This window comes from Dendropsophus ebraccatus, chromosome 10 (assembly GCF_027789765.1).
Source record: "Dendropsophus ebraccatus isolate aDenEbr1 chromosome 10, aDenEbr1.pat, whole genome shotgun sequence".
NCBI lineage: Eukaryota > Metazoa > Chordata > Amphibia > Anura > Hylidae > Dendropsophus > Dendropsophus ebraccatus.
The window spans coordinates 49,084,012-49,102,725 of record NC_091463.1 but is presented as its reverse complement, the minus strand read 5'-3'; the positions used below and the strand labels follow the sequence as shown (position 1 = coordinate 49,102,725).

General features: G+C 40.0%; 1 protein-coding gene across 5 annotated transcripts in view; it reads left to right on the top strand.

The window, feature by feature from the left end:
* Positions 1 to 18,714, top strand: part of ARHGEF9 (Cdc42 guanine nucleotide exchange factor 9) — a 296,681-nt gene that overhangs the window by 219,039 nt on the left and 58,928 nt on the right. For 4 of the 5 annotated variants that reach the window (XM_069986579.1, XM_069986581.1, XM_069986580.1 and 1 more), the window contains one exon: positions 11,016 to 11,195. In XM_069986579.1, the coding sequence (XP_069842680.1) occupies positions 11,016 to 11,195 (180 nt within the window). Of the gene's footprint in view, positions 1 to 6,269; positions 6,319 to 11,015; positions 11,196 to 18,714 lie in introns of those variants that run through there. The other variant, XM_069986583.1, reaches the window with a different exon arrangement.

The window sequence follows — 18,714 nt, the reverse complement described above, 5'->3', positions numbered from 1 at the left end:
ATTAATGTCTGATTGGCAGGGCGCCAACACTCCACACTTATTCATTGTGTATATGTCAGAGCCATGGGTATGCAGAATAGCTGATCACCAGGGGTGTCAGGACCCTGACAGACAGACTTTAAAGGCCTATCCTCTGGCTGTAAAATGCCTGGGAAAATGAAGCCAAAATGTCAAAATCCCCCCAGTAGTGCCACTAAAAGCACCCCAAAGCACCATTCTCAAGCATCTTTAAATGCCATGTAAACCAATGTATAATAGCAAAGCGTCATGGGGACCAATTTCCTGGCGACAACAAATATTATGTTTCCATAATTCACCTCGAAGATTCCTCATGTCGTTAGTTAGCTTTCATTATTTATGTTGCATTAAAATTACAGAACGGCAGTGGTCCCTGGATAGGTGTCATGTCATTTACAGCAACCTAATAGATGACTGCACTCCAGGGTCCGCCAAACAGTGGCTGTTGTTTATACGTTGTATAACGATGTGTGCCCCCTCCCCCCCCCCCAAAAAAATCTATTCGTTTAATGCTGTAAAAAGGAGAGTGGTCCTTTCATACAGGAGCAAAAAGCATAATGCAACTTCCTTTAGCTCAGATAGTTTGGATAAAGCTCAATGGTAAGGATAGAAAGGCTTCCAGTAGGAAGCCCAACATTAGTCATTCACACTGTTTTGTATTGAGCTGACAGATTAGACTTTCTGGCGAGGTTGCAATGTGTATACTGTATGTACAGTATATGTGTATGCATTTTTCTGTAGTTACAGTTTTCAACTAGACCATTGTTGCCCTTTTTCGCTGAGAGGTGTAACTTAAAGTTCCTGAACCTTAATACATCATTAACAGGGCTGCTCACTTCTTCTTATATGATGGTGTTGACCCATGTGGTAGAGGAGCTTTAGCGCCCCATTACATCAAGCTGATTCGGCAGATTATCACTGTGTAATAAAGACAACGGTCCTGCCTAAAAATCATCGGCTGCCAACCAATCATTGCTACATGTAATAGCGATGCTCGACAGATGACTGATGACTGTAGAAAAAAATAAACTTTATACAAACCTCTTCTCGCTTCTGCTCACCTGCTGCTGCTGAAGCTTCTACACTGGTCTTTGAAGTGACAGGCTGCTTAGCCTATCACTGGCTCCAGCGTTGTCCAGTCTCATGCAGTGATAGGCTAAGGGGCCTGTCACTTCAGAGGCTGCCTCTGAAGTTCCAGCAGCAGTTGCGGTGAGCAAATAGAAGTGAGGAGAACATGGTGTGCGAAGAAAGATAACGCATATACTTTATTATTTACTATATTAGGGCTGCACGGACATTGCTAACGATCAGGGGCGGATTACCTTTACCATAGGCCCCGGGCTGTTCACCAAGCCTGGGCCCCCCACCCTACAGTAACTATGGCAGCACTAGCGAGGTGTTCATAGTACAGGATAGATAATGTCATAATTTTTGCAAATCATTGCAGAATTGTAGCCAGGTGACAGTACACCACTTAAAATATACGTTTTTTTGGGTGAGTCCAGCAATTTACTACAATGATAGATATTATTATGTTTGTTCAAAAATATTTCCATGTTAAAACATCAGAAAAGATCCTCAAAACGGCCATTAAATGTGCTCAATCTCCAGGGCAGGAGAAGTGCATTTCATTTATTTCTTCTTTGTATTCTTGACATCCATTAGAACAGTATTTGCCTCTTATTTTTTCATTGCGTATCTGCATCACAGGTTGATAAAAGCTTTGTGATGTATTAGAGACAGGTGTATATTATAAAGCTCAGAAGACAAGGGAGGTAACCTGGAGATCTGTCACAAAGTGGAGACACAAAGACACATTATAAGGGTGACGAAGTTATGCATTGAATGGCTAAAATAAGAGTCTCTGAGTAGTGCGTACCAGAGTGCGTAGACAAGGGAATGTTTTCTAGGCTCTGACGTACATATTGTGTGTGTGTAGTTCTTTCCCCCCTGCCTGTAACTCTTTCAAAGCTGTTTGTCTCTGCTAAAGCTTAATCTCCAGAGAAAACATGCTCAAAGGTGTACAGGACAGAATACATCAGAGTAGGAAGGACAAGCATGGTAGTAATGTCCCCAAGTTGTGGTTAAACTGAGTTAAACGCTGTGGTTGACAGGAGTCACAGTGGCTGTCCATCAAAAACATCAGTGCTTTTGGCATAGAGAGCGCCAACTTGTCGTGGGGCAGTGTTACAATAAGGATTGGTGTGCAGTGATGCAACTAGCAGAACCTTTGGGAGCTGTCCTGACCGATGACAATGTCACTAACAATTCATGTCATGGAGGCATAGAGAATGACACAGGACCTCAGTGATGAATGGTAAAGACCAACACAGGACAGAAATCTGTGTTTGTCCAATCTGAATCTAAATGTTTATCAATATACAGGGACTTTCAGAAATAGCAATTAATAAGGGAGATTATCATTGCAAAATTTATGCAAAGGAAGTGGGTTCTCTGCCAGTTTCTGATAAGGAACATCAGTGCACTTAATTTTTTTTCTTAGTAAAGCTCAAGATTTGAGTCACTGTTAATAATATGTTAGAGCATTGAGCACATAGCTATTTTCAAATCTATTCTGATAAAACAAGCATGCTTTATGCTTTAGTCCAGTGCTTCTCAAACTGTGATGCACCCCCTAGTGGTTGGTGAGGCACAGCTGACTATAAGCTGCATAGTCCTGTTCCTTGACTCCAGCTGTCTCTGGTTTAGCAATGGCACCTAATCATTTTGCACTTATTTTAATTTTAAATGTCTTGGGTTTTTTTTGTCATGAAAAATAACTTTGGACATTTTATAAGATATGTCAAAAGTTATTGATCACAATGGTTCTCTCTGCATAGGCCCCCTGTGATCAAGAGATATAGCTGGGGAAAGTGTGGCAGAAGTGCGATCTACTCTGGCAGATAATGTAGTCTCATAGACTTACATTGTTAGAATTGTCCGTTACGGAGAAACAACCAAATAAAGGCCACCAAACAAAGCTGTGTACTGAACTTGAAAATCAATCAGCTTGTAATAGCATTTGGTTTAGATAGAGGATAATGTCCTCAGACGGGAATGTCCCTTTTAGAATATGACAGCCACAATAGGCTGATCGCTTTGAGGTCTACTTCCGACACCTTAAGAAACAGTTGACTTTGTTTGGGGAATCTCTTGCCAGCCAGGCAATTCTGCTACAGGAAAAATATAATATTACATAGGCACTATTCAGATGAATGACCCACCATGTAATAAAGAAATGGCTTCCATCTAAAAGAAGGGAGCTGCTTATTTAAGTGGCTTGCTGTTATGGCACATAAAGGTCGGTCCTAATTCAAAGTTGTCTTCAAGAGACAACCTCTTCAAAATACTATGTCAACTAGTTAAGCGTCAAATATTGTGGTAATAAAATGTACAGTAAATGGGTTTTCCCACAGGACAAGACAAACCCCTTCCATATGACGCATTAGGTTCCTACTAGGCTTCTTTGACTGCAATGCCCCTCCCCTCAAATTGTCTTTTTGCTGAAAATCTCATAAACTGGCTATTTAGATTAAAGGGATTGTTGTGCACTCTAACAATATCATTTTAATATAAAGAAAGAAATGCAAGCTGTATTACTATTGCTATATGTCCACTCATGAACATCAGCAAAAGTGAATTTTGTCCTTGAATTGGAGCAAAGATATTCCTACTAAATACGGGAAAGACACCTCCATGCACCACGTTAAAAATGAAATAAGATTTTATTATTCAGTTCAAGAATATTCTTAAAGGTACAATGAAAAGCTATTAAATATGTTTTAAAGGGATTCATCACTGACATATATCTAGGCAACCATTTGTATTGTCAGAATATTTGCTGGATGTAGGCTTCACTTCTAAAATAAAAATGTAACAGGAGAACATCTTGCCAGCCTGGGTCTGTGAGAATCGAGGGAAGCCAGTGAGCACTGACAAAGGGTTGTACAAGCTGTTATTGTAACCAATTACTTCATAGTGCACATAGGAAATCATCAAAGTGCACTAAATCAGTAGGACTTCCATGCATTCTGCTGCTGTCACATCACAGTACGGTTGTAACATTTAAAAAAAAAAGCTTATTCCTTCATATAAAGGAAAATAAAAGCTCCGCTTATGACAGCAATGTATTATGAGAACAACAAATAAAACAGGACAGCAGCACATTGGCTGTGACGTTTTCATGAAAAGTTTCAGCAAAGACCATCATAGATGGGAGAAAAACAAGATCATTTATGAGGCATCGGATGCATAAGAGATCTTTAGAGGCAGCATCAAAAGCATTGTGGAACTTTTAAAGGTTTTTTTTTTGCTTTTACCCTTCTTAATCATCATAATCATAGTTTACTTTCCACACTATGCTATTATGCGACTATCACGTGCCCAGTCAGATGGTACAGTACATGAAAAGCCCTTGATGTTAGTGCTGATAATGACTCAGACACTGGTATATTGGGACTGTAACATAGTCTTTCTGTTGGCCATCCAAAAAAATGGAGGCACAGTCTTCTGGGTTTGTTCCAATAAATGTGTGGCAGGAAACAGGGGTTCTGGAAATCTATGTCCTACTCTAGCCCATGGCAAAGCATCAGTCCAGTTTTCTTTTCCTTGCACTCGTACGCCAATCTTAATGCACACTGCTGAATTTACTAAGAGGTGCACCCCTGAACAGGTTTAGATTTTTGTGGGAACATTGGCTGGTGGTTCGCGCAGAAATCTGACTTTTTTTTTGGCTTACTCCAGGGGTCACTGTGATAAATTCCCCTTCTCTACCCCTGGCTTGAAGTCCTAAAGGGAACCCTACTTTTCCCACAGTCTCTTTCTTTAACTCCACAATTGTACTCTCCTTTCACCACAGGATATTGACTAGGAGATATTACCAGGATATGGTTCTGACTCTACAGGAGCTGTTCAGCCTCAAGCGATGCATGCTGGGTTCTTAGGCCTAACAATTAAAAGAAGGGACATTGGATTCTGTTATCTCTTTATCACTTTAAAGTGACTCTTTACTCACAATCTGCCCCCCCCCCCCTGCATGGATAGGGCACAGACACTCTAGGTCACGCCAATTTGACACAGGGCTGCAAGTTTAAAAGTTGTTTTTTAGGACAATAACTGCATCATCTGCTGAACAGATCCCAGGACAGATCTTGGTTTGAAAGCAGCTATCTGACGGTACAAGCCGTTTGGAGGGGACAGATTGTGGGTACAGAGTCGCTTTAAGTTAGACTCCTCTAGACTAACCTAGTGGCTCAGCAGTATGGCTGGAATCTGGTTACATGGCATAATGGATTCCCAAGATAAATGTTCTTCTTAGCTTGACACAGGTCACTGTGTTGCAGCTGATCTCTTGCCTCAGTGGTCTTACAGTATGTCCTATACTGCTGAGGGCAATGTTTGAATGCAGCAAAAATATTGGTGTATGGCACATCAATGCTGAAACTGAGAGGAAACCTCTTTAACGTATCCTTTTGTGTCTTATCTGGGGCATTACAATAAAACTGTCAATCTTCTAGTAAAGGGATTGTACCTATATTGTTTTTAATAATTAAAATCAGATAACAAAACATCAGGGAATATATTACGTGCTCACTTTTCACTCCACAATAGTGCCAGAGTAGTGAAAATCCTATTACCCCACTGCTGTCTTGGCTATCCCTCTCAGCTCCTACAGACAATAAATGTCAGTGTGCATGCGAGACCTGCAGCTACATTCTTATGGAAGACTCCATTTTTAAGTTCCCAGCAGTCAGACTGCCAATGATTAGACACTTATCCCTTATCCATATAGCCTAGAACACAGGGAGACTGTCAACAAAAGTCATTGTGGTGGTTCCTTTTGGCTTCTGCCTGCCCTGCTTGCCTTGACTGATCGATCCTTCCTATACCTAAACAAGGAGAAATCTATCAATCAAGGCTAGTTGAATGGAAAGAAGCCACAGGGGACCTCCCCCATGACTTGTGGTCCGAGCAGCATGAAAGTGTTGACAGGTTTCCTTAGGTATATTCCAACATATTGAAGCAGCCATCCCTAGGCAACCAATAGGATTTCAACTTTCCCTTATTCCCAAGATAGTACAAAATGCTAACAATGATCTGATTAGTTTCCATGGCAACTAAATGCCTCTTAAGTGTACCTCTTTTGGAGGGGCAGTCCCTACTTTTGGCCCCACGTCCCTCTGTCCCTCTTTTGCCCCATACATGTCCCTCTTTTTGACCTAAGAATTGCTGTCCCAACCAGTCAGGAGGAGCTTTAATGGTGATGTCACACAATTGCGGATGGTTTTGTGGAGTGCTTAGGTATTTTGTGAACTGCATTACAACCAGACCTATTTTCTTACGTTACAGATTGTGGATATGTGAATTGCACAATAGGAATTAATGGGTTGCAAAGTACTCTGTATTTGCGGATTCGCAGATACTAAAAAATTAAGCAGTAGTGAAAATAAGGAATGAAGCACAAATGTTGGGATTCAAGTGCCCACTTTTCAACTGTACTGATTTTTATGAGAGACAACCTAGCATGGGAACACAGCTCAGGGAGCAGCATCATTTACTTATTTATTTTAGCATTTGGCATATCATTACTGTGCAACATTGTTTTTCTAATTCTGAGCCCTCGGATATAGCTCTATACATGGCAATGCAAGTCGAAATGTTGTCTCACTATATTATCGTTGAATTGTTTCCTTGGGCATGATGTAAATAATGGCTCATTTTATTTAATGATGTGAATAATTGTATTCCTTCTCTTATGTTTGAGGCGTTGGATACAGTTCTCGCACATCTTGCCCTCAGATTTAATATGATGTTGCTGAAGGGAAATTTGCCAGGAGCAAAATAATAGTAATTCATATACATGGATGTTTTTTTTTTTTTTTTTTAACTTTCATTCCTGAATGAATTGTGTTCAATGTATGCTGACCCACTTAAAATATCACTTATAAGGAAAATTATTTACAAAATAGATACAGTGAAGGAAATAATTGTTTGAGCCCTTGCTGATTTTGTAAGTTTTCCTAATGACAAGACATGATCATATGATTATGATCTATAATTTTAAGGGTTAATTTTAACAATGAGAGATAGATAAGCAAAAATAAAATCCAGAAAATCACATTGTATAAATTATATAAATGTATTTGCATTTTGCCCAGGGAAGTAAGTTTTTGATCCCTCTGGTAAACAAGACTTAATATTTGTTGGCAAAACCCTTGTTGGCAAGCCCAGAGGTCAGAGGTTTTTGTGGTTGATGATGAGGTTTGCGCACATGTCAGGAGGAATTTTGGTCCACTCATCTTTATGGATCATCTCTAAATCATTAATATTTTGCGGCTGTCGCTTGGCAACTCCATAGGTTTTCTATAGTATTAAGGTCTGGAGAGTGCAACTCCTTTGTTGCCTTGGCTTTATCTTTTGGGTCATTTTCGTGATGGAAGACCCAGCCTCGATCCATTTTAAAATATCCTGGCGGAGGGAAGGAGGTTGTCACTACGGTACATGGCTCCATACATTGTCCCATTGATGCGGTGAAGTAGTCCTGTGCCCTTAGCAGAGAAATACCCCTAAAACATAATATTTCCACCTCTATGCTACACAGTGGAGCTCCAGATCAATGTTGATTGACAGTCATTTTTTCCATTTTCTTACTTTTACAACAATTGTCTCCTTCTCAACCAGCATCCTACTTATGGTTTTGTAGCCCATTCCAGCCTTGTGCAGGTCTATGATCTTGTCCCTAACATTCTTTTGTCTTGCCTATGTTGTAGAGGTTAGGGTCTAACTGATTGAGTCTGTGGACAGGAGTCTTTTATACAGGTGAAAATTTAAGCCAGCTGTCTTTAAAGGGATATTTCAGGGAAAATAAATATGGTTAACCCTTCCCTAATATATTTACGTGTCCTTAGTTTGCTGCCCAGAGAGATCGCTGGTCCAGTCATGTCATCCTTTGGCCTCCAATCTGCTTGCTTCCTGTGACATCCCGGAACCTCTCTCCTTCCGGTCTGGTCTGGTGCCGTCACCAGCCAAAATGTAAACAAAGCTGTATTTTCTGGATTTTATTTTTCATATTCTGTCGCTCACTGTTAGAATTAACCTACCCTTAAAATTATAGACTGTTCATGTCTTTGTCAGTAGGCAAACTTACTAAATCAGCAAGGGATCAAATAATCTCTTTAAAGGACTATTACAGCGAAAATATTTATTAAAGTATTGTATGGCCCCCCAAAAGTTACACAAAACCCCAATATACACTTATTATGGGAAATTCCCTGCAATTTCTACTGCATCAAGGCTTTACTTCCTAGATAAAATGGTGATGTCACGACCCGACTCCCAGAGCTGTGCGGGCTGTGGCTGCTGGAGAGGATGATGGCAGGGGGACACTGAGGGACACAGGGCACTGGAGAGACACTAAGCATCCCTCTGCCATCATCCTCTCCAGCGGCCACAGCCCGCACGGCTCTGGGAGTCGGGTCGTGACATCACAATTTTATCCAGGAAGTGAAGCCTTGATGCAGTAGTAAGTGCAGGGAAAAAAAAAATTATAAGCATTTCATGTAATAAGTGTTTATTGGTAATTTGTATAACTTTTGGGGGGCAATACAATACTTTAATAAAAAATTTGCTGGACTTCCCCTTTAACAAGACTTTACTGGTTTACTGGCAGTTGGGTGACCATACACAGTATAGCAACGCTACACAGTTGCAAATAAAGATTTCTTTATAGATTCTAGGAGATAACGAGCTGATTACTGGGGTCCGACTACTAGGAATTATATGAACAATATTTAGAGATATTCTTTACAGCAACCCCCATAGACCATAGGGCACAATAGACATGACCTGTCCCATTCAGATGACTGAGAACAGCATTTGGGCATCAGTGACCTTTATAGAGATTATTCTAGAGGGGAGGGGAGGGGATGCTGAGTTGTGAGCAACAGCTATTGTGTGTATCCTGTAATCTATATACTAATGTCTTTTTTACTGTACTCCTGTCTGTGCTGATAAGGAGGACCCTGCTGGCAAATTATCAGTACAGAACATGAAGTCTCAGCTTAGTTTTAAACCTAGTGGCCAAAAGGAAAACTGCATGATTTCAGATTTTATAAAATAGACAGTAACATTGGACATTAGAATCTAATGCTGGAATATATTTTTAATGCTATATTTTTAGCGGTTTCAATTTCATCTCATCTCATCATTATAATTTTCTTGTCATTTAGCAGTAACATAACCTAGGGACACTGATTTATAAGGCTTGAGAGTGCCTGAGGAAGGTATAAGCTAAGTCTATGGGAAGCTTTGCAATGTCACAGGCTCCTATCATTCCCTGACCTTTTTCTGTCTGTGTTTTCAACTATTGGTATCCCTTGGTGAAGGTCTCCTCTGTTATTATTATGTGAATATGTGAAGTAACAGCTTGAATAGCTCCAGAGGTCAGAACAGTCACACAAGTCTGCCGGCTAATATCCTCAGGACATTCAAATATTGGACTTCATTCCTACTGGTGATGGTGAAACTAAAACAGTCATCTACAACTGTGTATATCAGGCTTCCAAATGCTGGATCTTTGAGATTAAAAACAAAGCAGGAGTGTCAGCCAGTTGTTCATTTTCACTATACCCTCAGTATCAGTATATTATACAGTAGATTCAGTTTATGTAATTATTGCAAAAATTATATTGTGATACATGATTATATTATTGTAAAAATATTAACAGTTGCAATTTATGTTATGTAGCAAAATAACATTGATCACAAGAAATAATAGGCCCAAGTTCTCCAAATCATATCCCCTCTGTTGATCCTGTTGAACCTGGCTATGTTTTGCTGTTGTAATTCATTCACTGTGGTTCTGCCACAGTCGTGGAAAAAATAGTTGTAATTTGGATTGTGGTAAATTGCCACATTCTAGCCAGGATTACATGGTAATATACAGAATTGTATTAAACTTTGTTAAAATGCCAATTGTTCATTTTTTTCTTTTACTCATTTTGAGCAAATAGTGTGTGTATTTTCTTTTTACAGTAGGCGTTGTTTCAACCAACGTTGCATGAATTAATAGTGCACGCAAATTTATGAAACTTTGTATATCAGAGAAGACTAGCAGCTCACTGAGTGATGAGATTATGTGCTGTCCATTCCAGTCTATGGAGAGGGGAGGGGTAAGGGTGTGGGAGTAAGTTTCAAGAGCAGAAGTATAGAGAAAGAGAAACATACACACACACACACACACACACACAAAGACTGCAAAGACTGCAAAGAGACTACACAACTGTAAATGATAAGTAAATGATATCACCCACGGGCTTTAATTCACAAAAACATGTAGCCCACTATTTTGTCTCTATTTATAGAAATACTATACTATATTTTTATGCAATACACGTACAACTTTTTCATCATATATATATTTTTAAATATTAGCATCCCTCCAATAAGTGGCATTTTATTTTTGCACGGTATTTACTTAATTTTATATTTATTTTTTGTCTCCATGACAACAGACTACAAGTTACCCTTGGGTAGTCAGATGATGCAGTGATACTCACTTCCTCATGTGTGATGCCTAATGTGTCTTACTTACATATTGTACATGTGATACTGTAAGCAAGTAGCAGGGGACAGATGAGCAGGATGTGTGTGCAAGATCACACCCCACACGGTTTGTGTGTAGCCTGTTACAATGGAGATTTATAGTTTACATAGGAGCTGCACACACAATTTAGTAGGTGATTTATATGCAAACTATGCTTTGTTTTTCATTTCAGAAGCCTTGGACCAATTGAAAAAGTTACTTAATTTAGTATGAAGTTCATTTAATTTGTGTAAAATGTAAATATTTATAAAATGGGACCAACAAATGTATTTGCAATTCATGAAAGTACAACCACCATTATAAGATAATATTTCATAATGAATAATTTCTCAGAATTTTGTTCGTGTTTTGCATTTTCTTATAAGCATGTTTTGTGATTTTGTTTCCATGACAGGGTTATTTAAAGCAGTGCAGGAAACGAAGAGACATGTTCAGTGATGAGCAATTGAAGGTCATCTTCGGGAACATTGAGGACATCTACCGGTTCCAGATGGGCTTTGTCAGAGACCTTGAGAAGCAGTACAATAATGAAGAACCACATCTCAGTGAAATAGGACCATGCTTTCTAGAACACGTAGGTGTAAATGAGCTGTGAAACACTAGGTCTTGTTAGGCTACAATTTATTGTCAAGCTGCAAAGAACATTCAAAATAGATTCTCTTTGCAAACTTGGTCATAAATGTATTTAGGTTCTTATGGGTTTTGAAGAAAGCAGCATCATAAAGAGCTTAAGCATCTGGCATTGTATAGTTTCAATCTCAGCTTACTATTTTAAGTTATAGTTGCCAATGCTTTTTCTTGAATTTCAATGCACCCTTTTATTTGTCACATTTGGAGAAATCATTTCTCAGCCTCCTCCTGAGGGCGTCCTAAAAGACTTTAAGGTAAGTATTACCTTTCCAAATGCAATATAACTTCACAAATAGCAACTATTCCTTTAAGTCTCACACACGTCCTACAATAAGATATACACTGAAGGAACCCTTAACTCACTTCATGAAAAAAACGTGTTTATCTAGAATTTCTGTTTACTTGTCTCCATAGGGATATTGTGTACCCTCCATCACAGAGGATTGCAATGGAAGGATGATGTGTTATTTTATTCCTTAATGTACTAGCAATACATTCATAATAAAGAATGCTTCAACTAAGACATTATAAGACATTATAACATAGTAAAACAAGGGGGGGGGGATTTTTCTTTCATTGACTACTTAAATTTAAAGGGAATCTGTCAGGTCCCTACCAGGTGGAGCTGCAAACAGGTGTGGCACTTTAGCTCCCAAGTAAATACTATAAACTGATAGCTGTGGTGCTTTAGCTTCTGAGGAAAAATGCAGTTTTATAACTTTGCAAATGGCAAAGACAAAAACATCAAACAACACATTTGTTTTATCTTTCTACCATCTACCTGCCTGTACCTGCAGCTCTGTACCTGGTACGGACCTAACAGATTCCCTTTAAGGTTTGCCTAGTGGGAAACTATCGGTGCCTACCAGAGCCCTCAACATGCATTATCATCATGAACCTATTATAACCTCATCTCATCCCATTGAAAAACAAACTATCATAATCCCTCTCTTTCTACAACCTTTATGTTCCTCGATTCCACCCCACAAGCCACCCTCTTAACACCAACCAATCTGTGTATCACAACTAGAGATGAGCGAACCTCGAGCATGCTCGAGTCGATCCAAACCCGAACTTTCGGCATTTGATTAGCGGTGGCTGCTGAAGTTGGAAAAGTGTGGAAAACATGGATATAGTCATTGGCTGTATCCATGTTTTCCAGACAACCTTAGAGCTTTATCCAAGTTCAGCAGCCCCAGCTAATCAAATACCGAACGTTCGCATTCGGATCGACTCAAACCCGAACACGAACCCGGTTCGCTCATCTCTAATCACAATATATAACTCTGTCTCATATGTCCTAATTGGATCCAAATATATCACTGGCAATTGGGGAAGGAGGTGATCACAGTTTTAGCATGTTGCTTTTTTTCTGGGTCACCGTTTAAATGTCTGCCACTCAAATCAACACGTCGCTCCCCAAAATAGCTGTTGTCTCCCCTTCATACAAAATCCCCCAGGTATGAGGGTGGCCTGAAGAAACTTAGAAGAACTCCTCATCTGACTCTCATCCATCATATATCACATTACCAAAGGAAGCAGATGAGGAAGGGCAAATAGGGGGAAAGGAAAACAATTAAGGAATGTGCATTCAAATACCTGTACACACACAAATATTAACATGGTTTCTTAAAGAAGAAGTTAACTTTTTTTTTTTTCGCCCCCCCCGGGAAGCCGCTGTCAAGTATACTTACAGAAGATGATCGGTGTCTTGTTCCCGTCGGTCAGTTCCGTCCCGCGGTGCCGTTCACATCGGGCGCGCTCACTTCCGCCGGCGCTGTGACTCCTCTTCTCTCCCTTGTCATTTGAACGCCGGAAGTCACGCGCTTCCATAGAGAATGCATGGAAGCGAGTGACTTCCGGCGTATAATCACTGGTCAGAGAAGAGGACTCGCAGCAGCCGGCGGAAGTGAGCGCGCGCCCGATGTGAACGGCACCGCGGGACGGAACTGACCGGCAGGAACGGGACACCGATCATCTTCTGTAAGTATACTTGACAGCGGCTACCCGGGGGGGGGGGGCGAAAAAATAAAAAGTGAACTGCTTCTTTAAGTATAACAACCCCTTTAAACTGCTACCCATCAGAATTAAAACATTCTGTGGTTGGTAACACAACACAGTAAAGTGCATATTGTCTAGGATATTTCAGGTGTCTAAAAAGTATCTGGAAAGGTATGACATGGACAATAAATAACAAGATTATCGGTGCTTCCTCTCATGGTTCTCTTCTTCAATGTCCCTTTCATTTAGAAAAACATAAACATTTTTACACAATCATGTCACTAACTTTGGTTGTTTTACGTGTGTGTGTTCAGACCCCAACCAATCTCTGAATATCACCAGTGCAAGGTAGCTGCGTCACTTCCTGGCTGGCCATTATCTCCATCTAGCTGCACTGGATGGGCTTCAATTTAATGTACTTTTGGGTCCAAGACAACACTTTGCCATCCCCACGTTCTGGCTGCCAAGGTCCCAGTTGAAAAGGGTTAAATGGCTCTTGTCTAGAAGTTCCTGTGTCATAGAGTTCTGTAGGATCACTTGGTGTATAAATATATTTATGCTACTAGTTATTTAAAGAATTTCATATAGTTTTTCAACCTGCATTGCATTCTGCACCAGCTGTCACAATAATGAAATATGAAATTGAAAGGCAGAAAATTTGTAGAAGAGTGCTGACCCCGGTGGTATATGGGTTAAAGATCCACGCAGGTTTTGCTGCTGCTGGAAATGGCTTTGAGTCTGCTTTCTTGACACTGCCTAAATGACAGCAGCTGAGCAGTAAAATGCGTCGGCCCAGCGTGTAGAATGAACATTACACTTCAGTTGACTAAATGCCCGAGGGTTTCAGCCTAGTTTAACGTGCTGTTACATAAGCCACACAGGTCTGGTCTTCATCATCTGTGAATATGTCAGGGAACGTCAAGAAAATTATAGTTCCCCCTTTTTTAGATTTTTATCTGCAATGAATAGACCACTATTATGTAAGAGCCTTTTGGGCACAGGCCTGTTTCACAAGAGCACTCTGCATTCACTGGCATGACACTTCATTTTTAAATGCATGTGTTTTCTATGCTTCATCTCCTACATTATGTTCAATTGATAGAGTTTATGCAATGACCACAGTTTATGTCGATGACCACACACATGGTGAATGGTATGTGGTCCCTGTTAATGTTTGTTTTTTTTGTTTGTTTTTTTGCAATCTGTTTCTTAAAAGGTTTGCACAAAAAGGAGAATTAAAGTGTTAAGAAGAGATTTCATTAGATTTGAAAAGAGAGAGGAGAAGAGATATTGGATTATTTGTAGTAAATAGGATTATTGTTGACGCACTAGATATTAATTGTAGTCTACAGACACAAAATCTCCCGGAATATCACATTTCCATGCATTCACTCTGAGTGTCATATCCACAGTAGTCTGTGGGAGAAATATTAACAGCCAAGTCAGTTAAGCATCCCGAGTTATTTCCACATTCCTTATAGACCTTAATTGAAAGTATCCACTCATGATCACACAATCATGATGTATTTTTCTACTGTAAATGGTTTGAACTCAGTAATTTTGCCATCAAAGTTCTTCAGTGCAAAATCCCTTTAACCCTTTTAGATCTGAATATTTTTATATTTATTTATATTTAGAAAAAATTGGATTTTAATCATAAAAAAAATAATAAAATTTTCAGTCCCATAGGTTAGATCACTCTGTAGCGACTCTGTACCCACAATCTGACTCCCCCCAAACCGCTTGTACCATTGCATAGCTGCTTTTAATCCAAGATCTGTCCTGGGGTCCGTTCGGTGGGTGATGCAGTTATCGTCCTAAAAAAACAACTTTTAAACTGGCAGCCCCATACCCAATGGCCGGGGCTTAGATTGTGTATGCATTAGGCTGGCACAACCTCTCTGTCCCTCTTTCCCGCCCTCCTCATCATTAGGAATGCTCCAGGCAGATTGTCTCCTATTCCTCAGCTGTGTGAATACTGAACATAGGCTGGATCGTTAAGATACCTGTGCAATGTTCAGACAGGAGAAAATGTTCAAGTGGCATTCCTAATGATGAAAAAGGTGGGGAGGAGGGACGGAGGGGTGGTGCAAAGTTAGGGCACAGATACTCTAAGCCCCGGCCTTTGGGCACAGGGCTGCAAGTTTAAAAGTTGTTTTTTAGGACAATAACTGCATCACCTGCCGAACGGACCCCAGGACAGATCTTGGATTAAAAGCAGCTTTAGCAAGGTACAAGTGGTTTATGGGGGTCAGATTGTGGGTACAGAGTCGCTTTAAACAGTTCACTGCAATATTTTTGTATTGTTGTGAACTATTATTTCTGTGCTCTACTAGTACAGCCTGCCTATGGTATGTTGTAGAAGCAGATTCACCATGGCAGCCCTGGGGACCTTCAAAAGGACATTAAATCTGATCGACGCTTTTGAGAAATACTGATCTTTAATCTGATAGATCCACTACTTGTCCAATATCTGTCTAGATGCTTCAGACACTGTTATAGTCTAAGGATGCCTTTACACAGAGAGATTTATCTGACAGATTTTTGAAGCCAAAGCCAGGAATGGGAAATCTCAGTCTTTTCTTTACAACCTGTTTTCTGTTTACAGTCTGTCAGATAAATCTCTCTGTGTAAAGGCACCCTATGGGGTTTTATGATCACTATCTGATTTCAAATGCTGACCACTGACAGCAATTGCCAGCAGCAGATAGCAGCCACCATCCACCATGTATGGAGAAGGCTGACCTCCTAAGCTCGCACAGTATTAGTAATTAGTAGTAGTGTCTATCTATAGAAGAGCAAATCATTGATTATTCAGGAAAGAACATAACTTTATTCAGCTGATATGGCTAAATGCAAGAGAAAACCAGTCACAATAATGATATATAATTCCATAATAAAGATTTAATAATGGTCAATCATTATTTAATGGAGCGAGGCATGCCGATATAAGATATCAGGAGGGGGTTAAATAATCATGAATCAAGGAGTAGTCTTTATAAATTCCCCAATAGATGTGTACTAACAAGGAATACACACTTTATACAAATGTTGGCAACCATGAATGGACATGATCACTTTGCTAACACTTACTACTGGCGACATTACAATGTGTGACAATGCTATGTATGTTCTATAAATCAGTACAGACTGCATGTCACATAAATTACCAGCTAGAGGGGAATATGTAGCTTGTATCTTTTATCATATATCCATGGCCTGCAATTCAGCAAATTTAAGGTCAGGAGTTTGTATGCTAAAAAATAGTAACGCCACCCCTCATCTAAGGGGCAATCAGGTCGGCTAAACATAGACCTAGTCTAGCTGCCCCTACTTTCTGTTATGGTTCCGACTTCCCTCCAGCATGAGTTAAAAAGTGACAAGATTTTACCTTTTCCTATGTGAGTGGCCACTTATGATTCAACCTCAAAGACAAGGGCCAGATTTATCAATGCTGCACCAGATGAATACAGTGATCCCTCAACTAAAATTGGCCTCAAGATACAATATTTTCAACATACAATGTTACTTTCTGGACCATCGTAACTTGAGACAAGACTCAACATACAATGCTACAAACAGTCCAGATCTGCGGAACATGTAAAAAAAAAAAAAAAAAACCTAGTTGATCGAACAATGAAAACAATGGCTATTTTACTGGTAAAATCCCAGTATTAGTGAAGTGCATGCACTGGTTGGCTGTCTGGTATATCCTTTCTACAATACAGTGTGATACTACATGCCTTGTACTGCTCTTTACCTGTGCTACCAAAATATACCAAAAACACTAATTGAGCATAACTTCCTTATTTCAAAAAAATATCCTTTATTGATAAAAATATGAAGTGAAGATGTCATACATAAAAAATGAGGGAAAAGGTGATGACAGTACAAAATCCAGGGGACAAAAACAACAAATATGGGTCAGAAGACTATTTATAGAAGTATATTACATGTAAACAAGGGGCACAAGGCAATCAATAATAATATAAACAACATGGTCCCAGTAGGTCTATAGTTCTAAGTGCATTGGTGCATATATAGCTAACTCACTAGACACAAATGGGATCTGTAAATATAGCACACATAGGATTGCCACGGCAATCCTATGTGTGCTATGTTTACAGATCCCATTTGTTTACAGGTCTCGCATATCAGTAGTGCATAGTTGGGGGGGCTGTATACCTATAGTGTATAGTTGGGGGGGGGGTCCTGTATACCTGTAGTGTGTAGTGGGGGGGGGGGCTGTATACCTGTAGTGTATAGTTGAGGGAGGTCCTGTATACCTGCAGTGTACAGTTGGTGAAGGTCCTGTATATCTGTACTGTATAGTTCGGGGGTCCTGTATACCTGTACTATATAGTTGGTGCTGTATACCTGTAATGTATAGTTGGTGGAGGTCTTTTATACCTGTAGTTTATAGTTTGAGGGTCCTGGATACCTGTAGTGTATAATTGGTGGAGGTCTTGTATACCTGTAGTATGTAGTTTGGGGGTCCTGTATACCTGTAATGAATAGTTTGAGGGTCCTGTATAACTATAGTATAGAGTTGGTGGAGGTCCTGTATACCTGTAGTGTATAGTTTGGAGTCCTATATACCTGTAGTATATAGCTGGTAGAGTTCCTGTATACCTGTAGTATATAGCTTTGGGGTCCTGTATACTTGTAGTATAGAGTTGGTGAAGGTGCTGTATACCTGTATTATAGAGTTGTTGTAGGTCTTGTATACCTGTAGGGTATAGTTTTGAGGTCCTGTATACCTGTAGTGTATAGTTTGGGGTCCTATATACCTGCAGTATATAGTTGGTGGAGTTCCTGTATACCTGTAGTGTATAGTTTTGGGGTCCTGTATACCTGTAGTTTATAGTTTTGGGTCCTGTATACCTGTAGTATATAGTTGGTGGAGGTCCTGTATACCTGAAGTATATAGTTGGTGGAGGTCCTGTATACCTGTAGTGTATAGTTTTGGGGTCCTTTATACCTGTAGTGTAAAGTTTTGGGTCCTGTATACCTGTAGTATATAGTTTTGTGGAGGTCCCGTGCACCTGTAGTGTATAGTTTTGGGGTCCTGTATACCTGTAGTGTCCTGTATACCTGCAGGGTTGTATTTACCCGTATGGCAGTGTTATTCAGTCACAGTGTGTCGGTATTGGTCATGTCTGGTATGGCGGTGTTATCCAGTCACAGTATGGCGGTATTGGTCAGGTCTGGTGTGGCGGTGTTATCCAGTCACGGTAGGGTGGTATTGGTCAGGTCTGGTATAGCGGTGTTATCCAGTCACAGTATGACAGTATTGGTCAGGTCTGATATGATGGTGTTATCCAGTCACAGTATGGCGGTATTGGTCAGGTCTGGTGTGGCGGTGTTACCCAGTCACAGTTTGCCGGTATTGGTCAGGTCTGGTATGGAAGTGTTATCCAGTCACAGTATGGCGGTATTGGTCAGGTCTGGTATGACAGTGT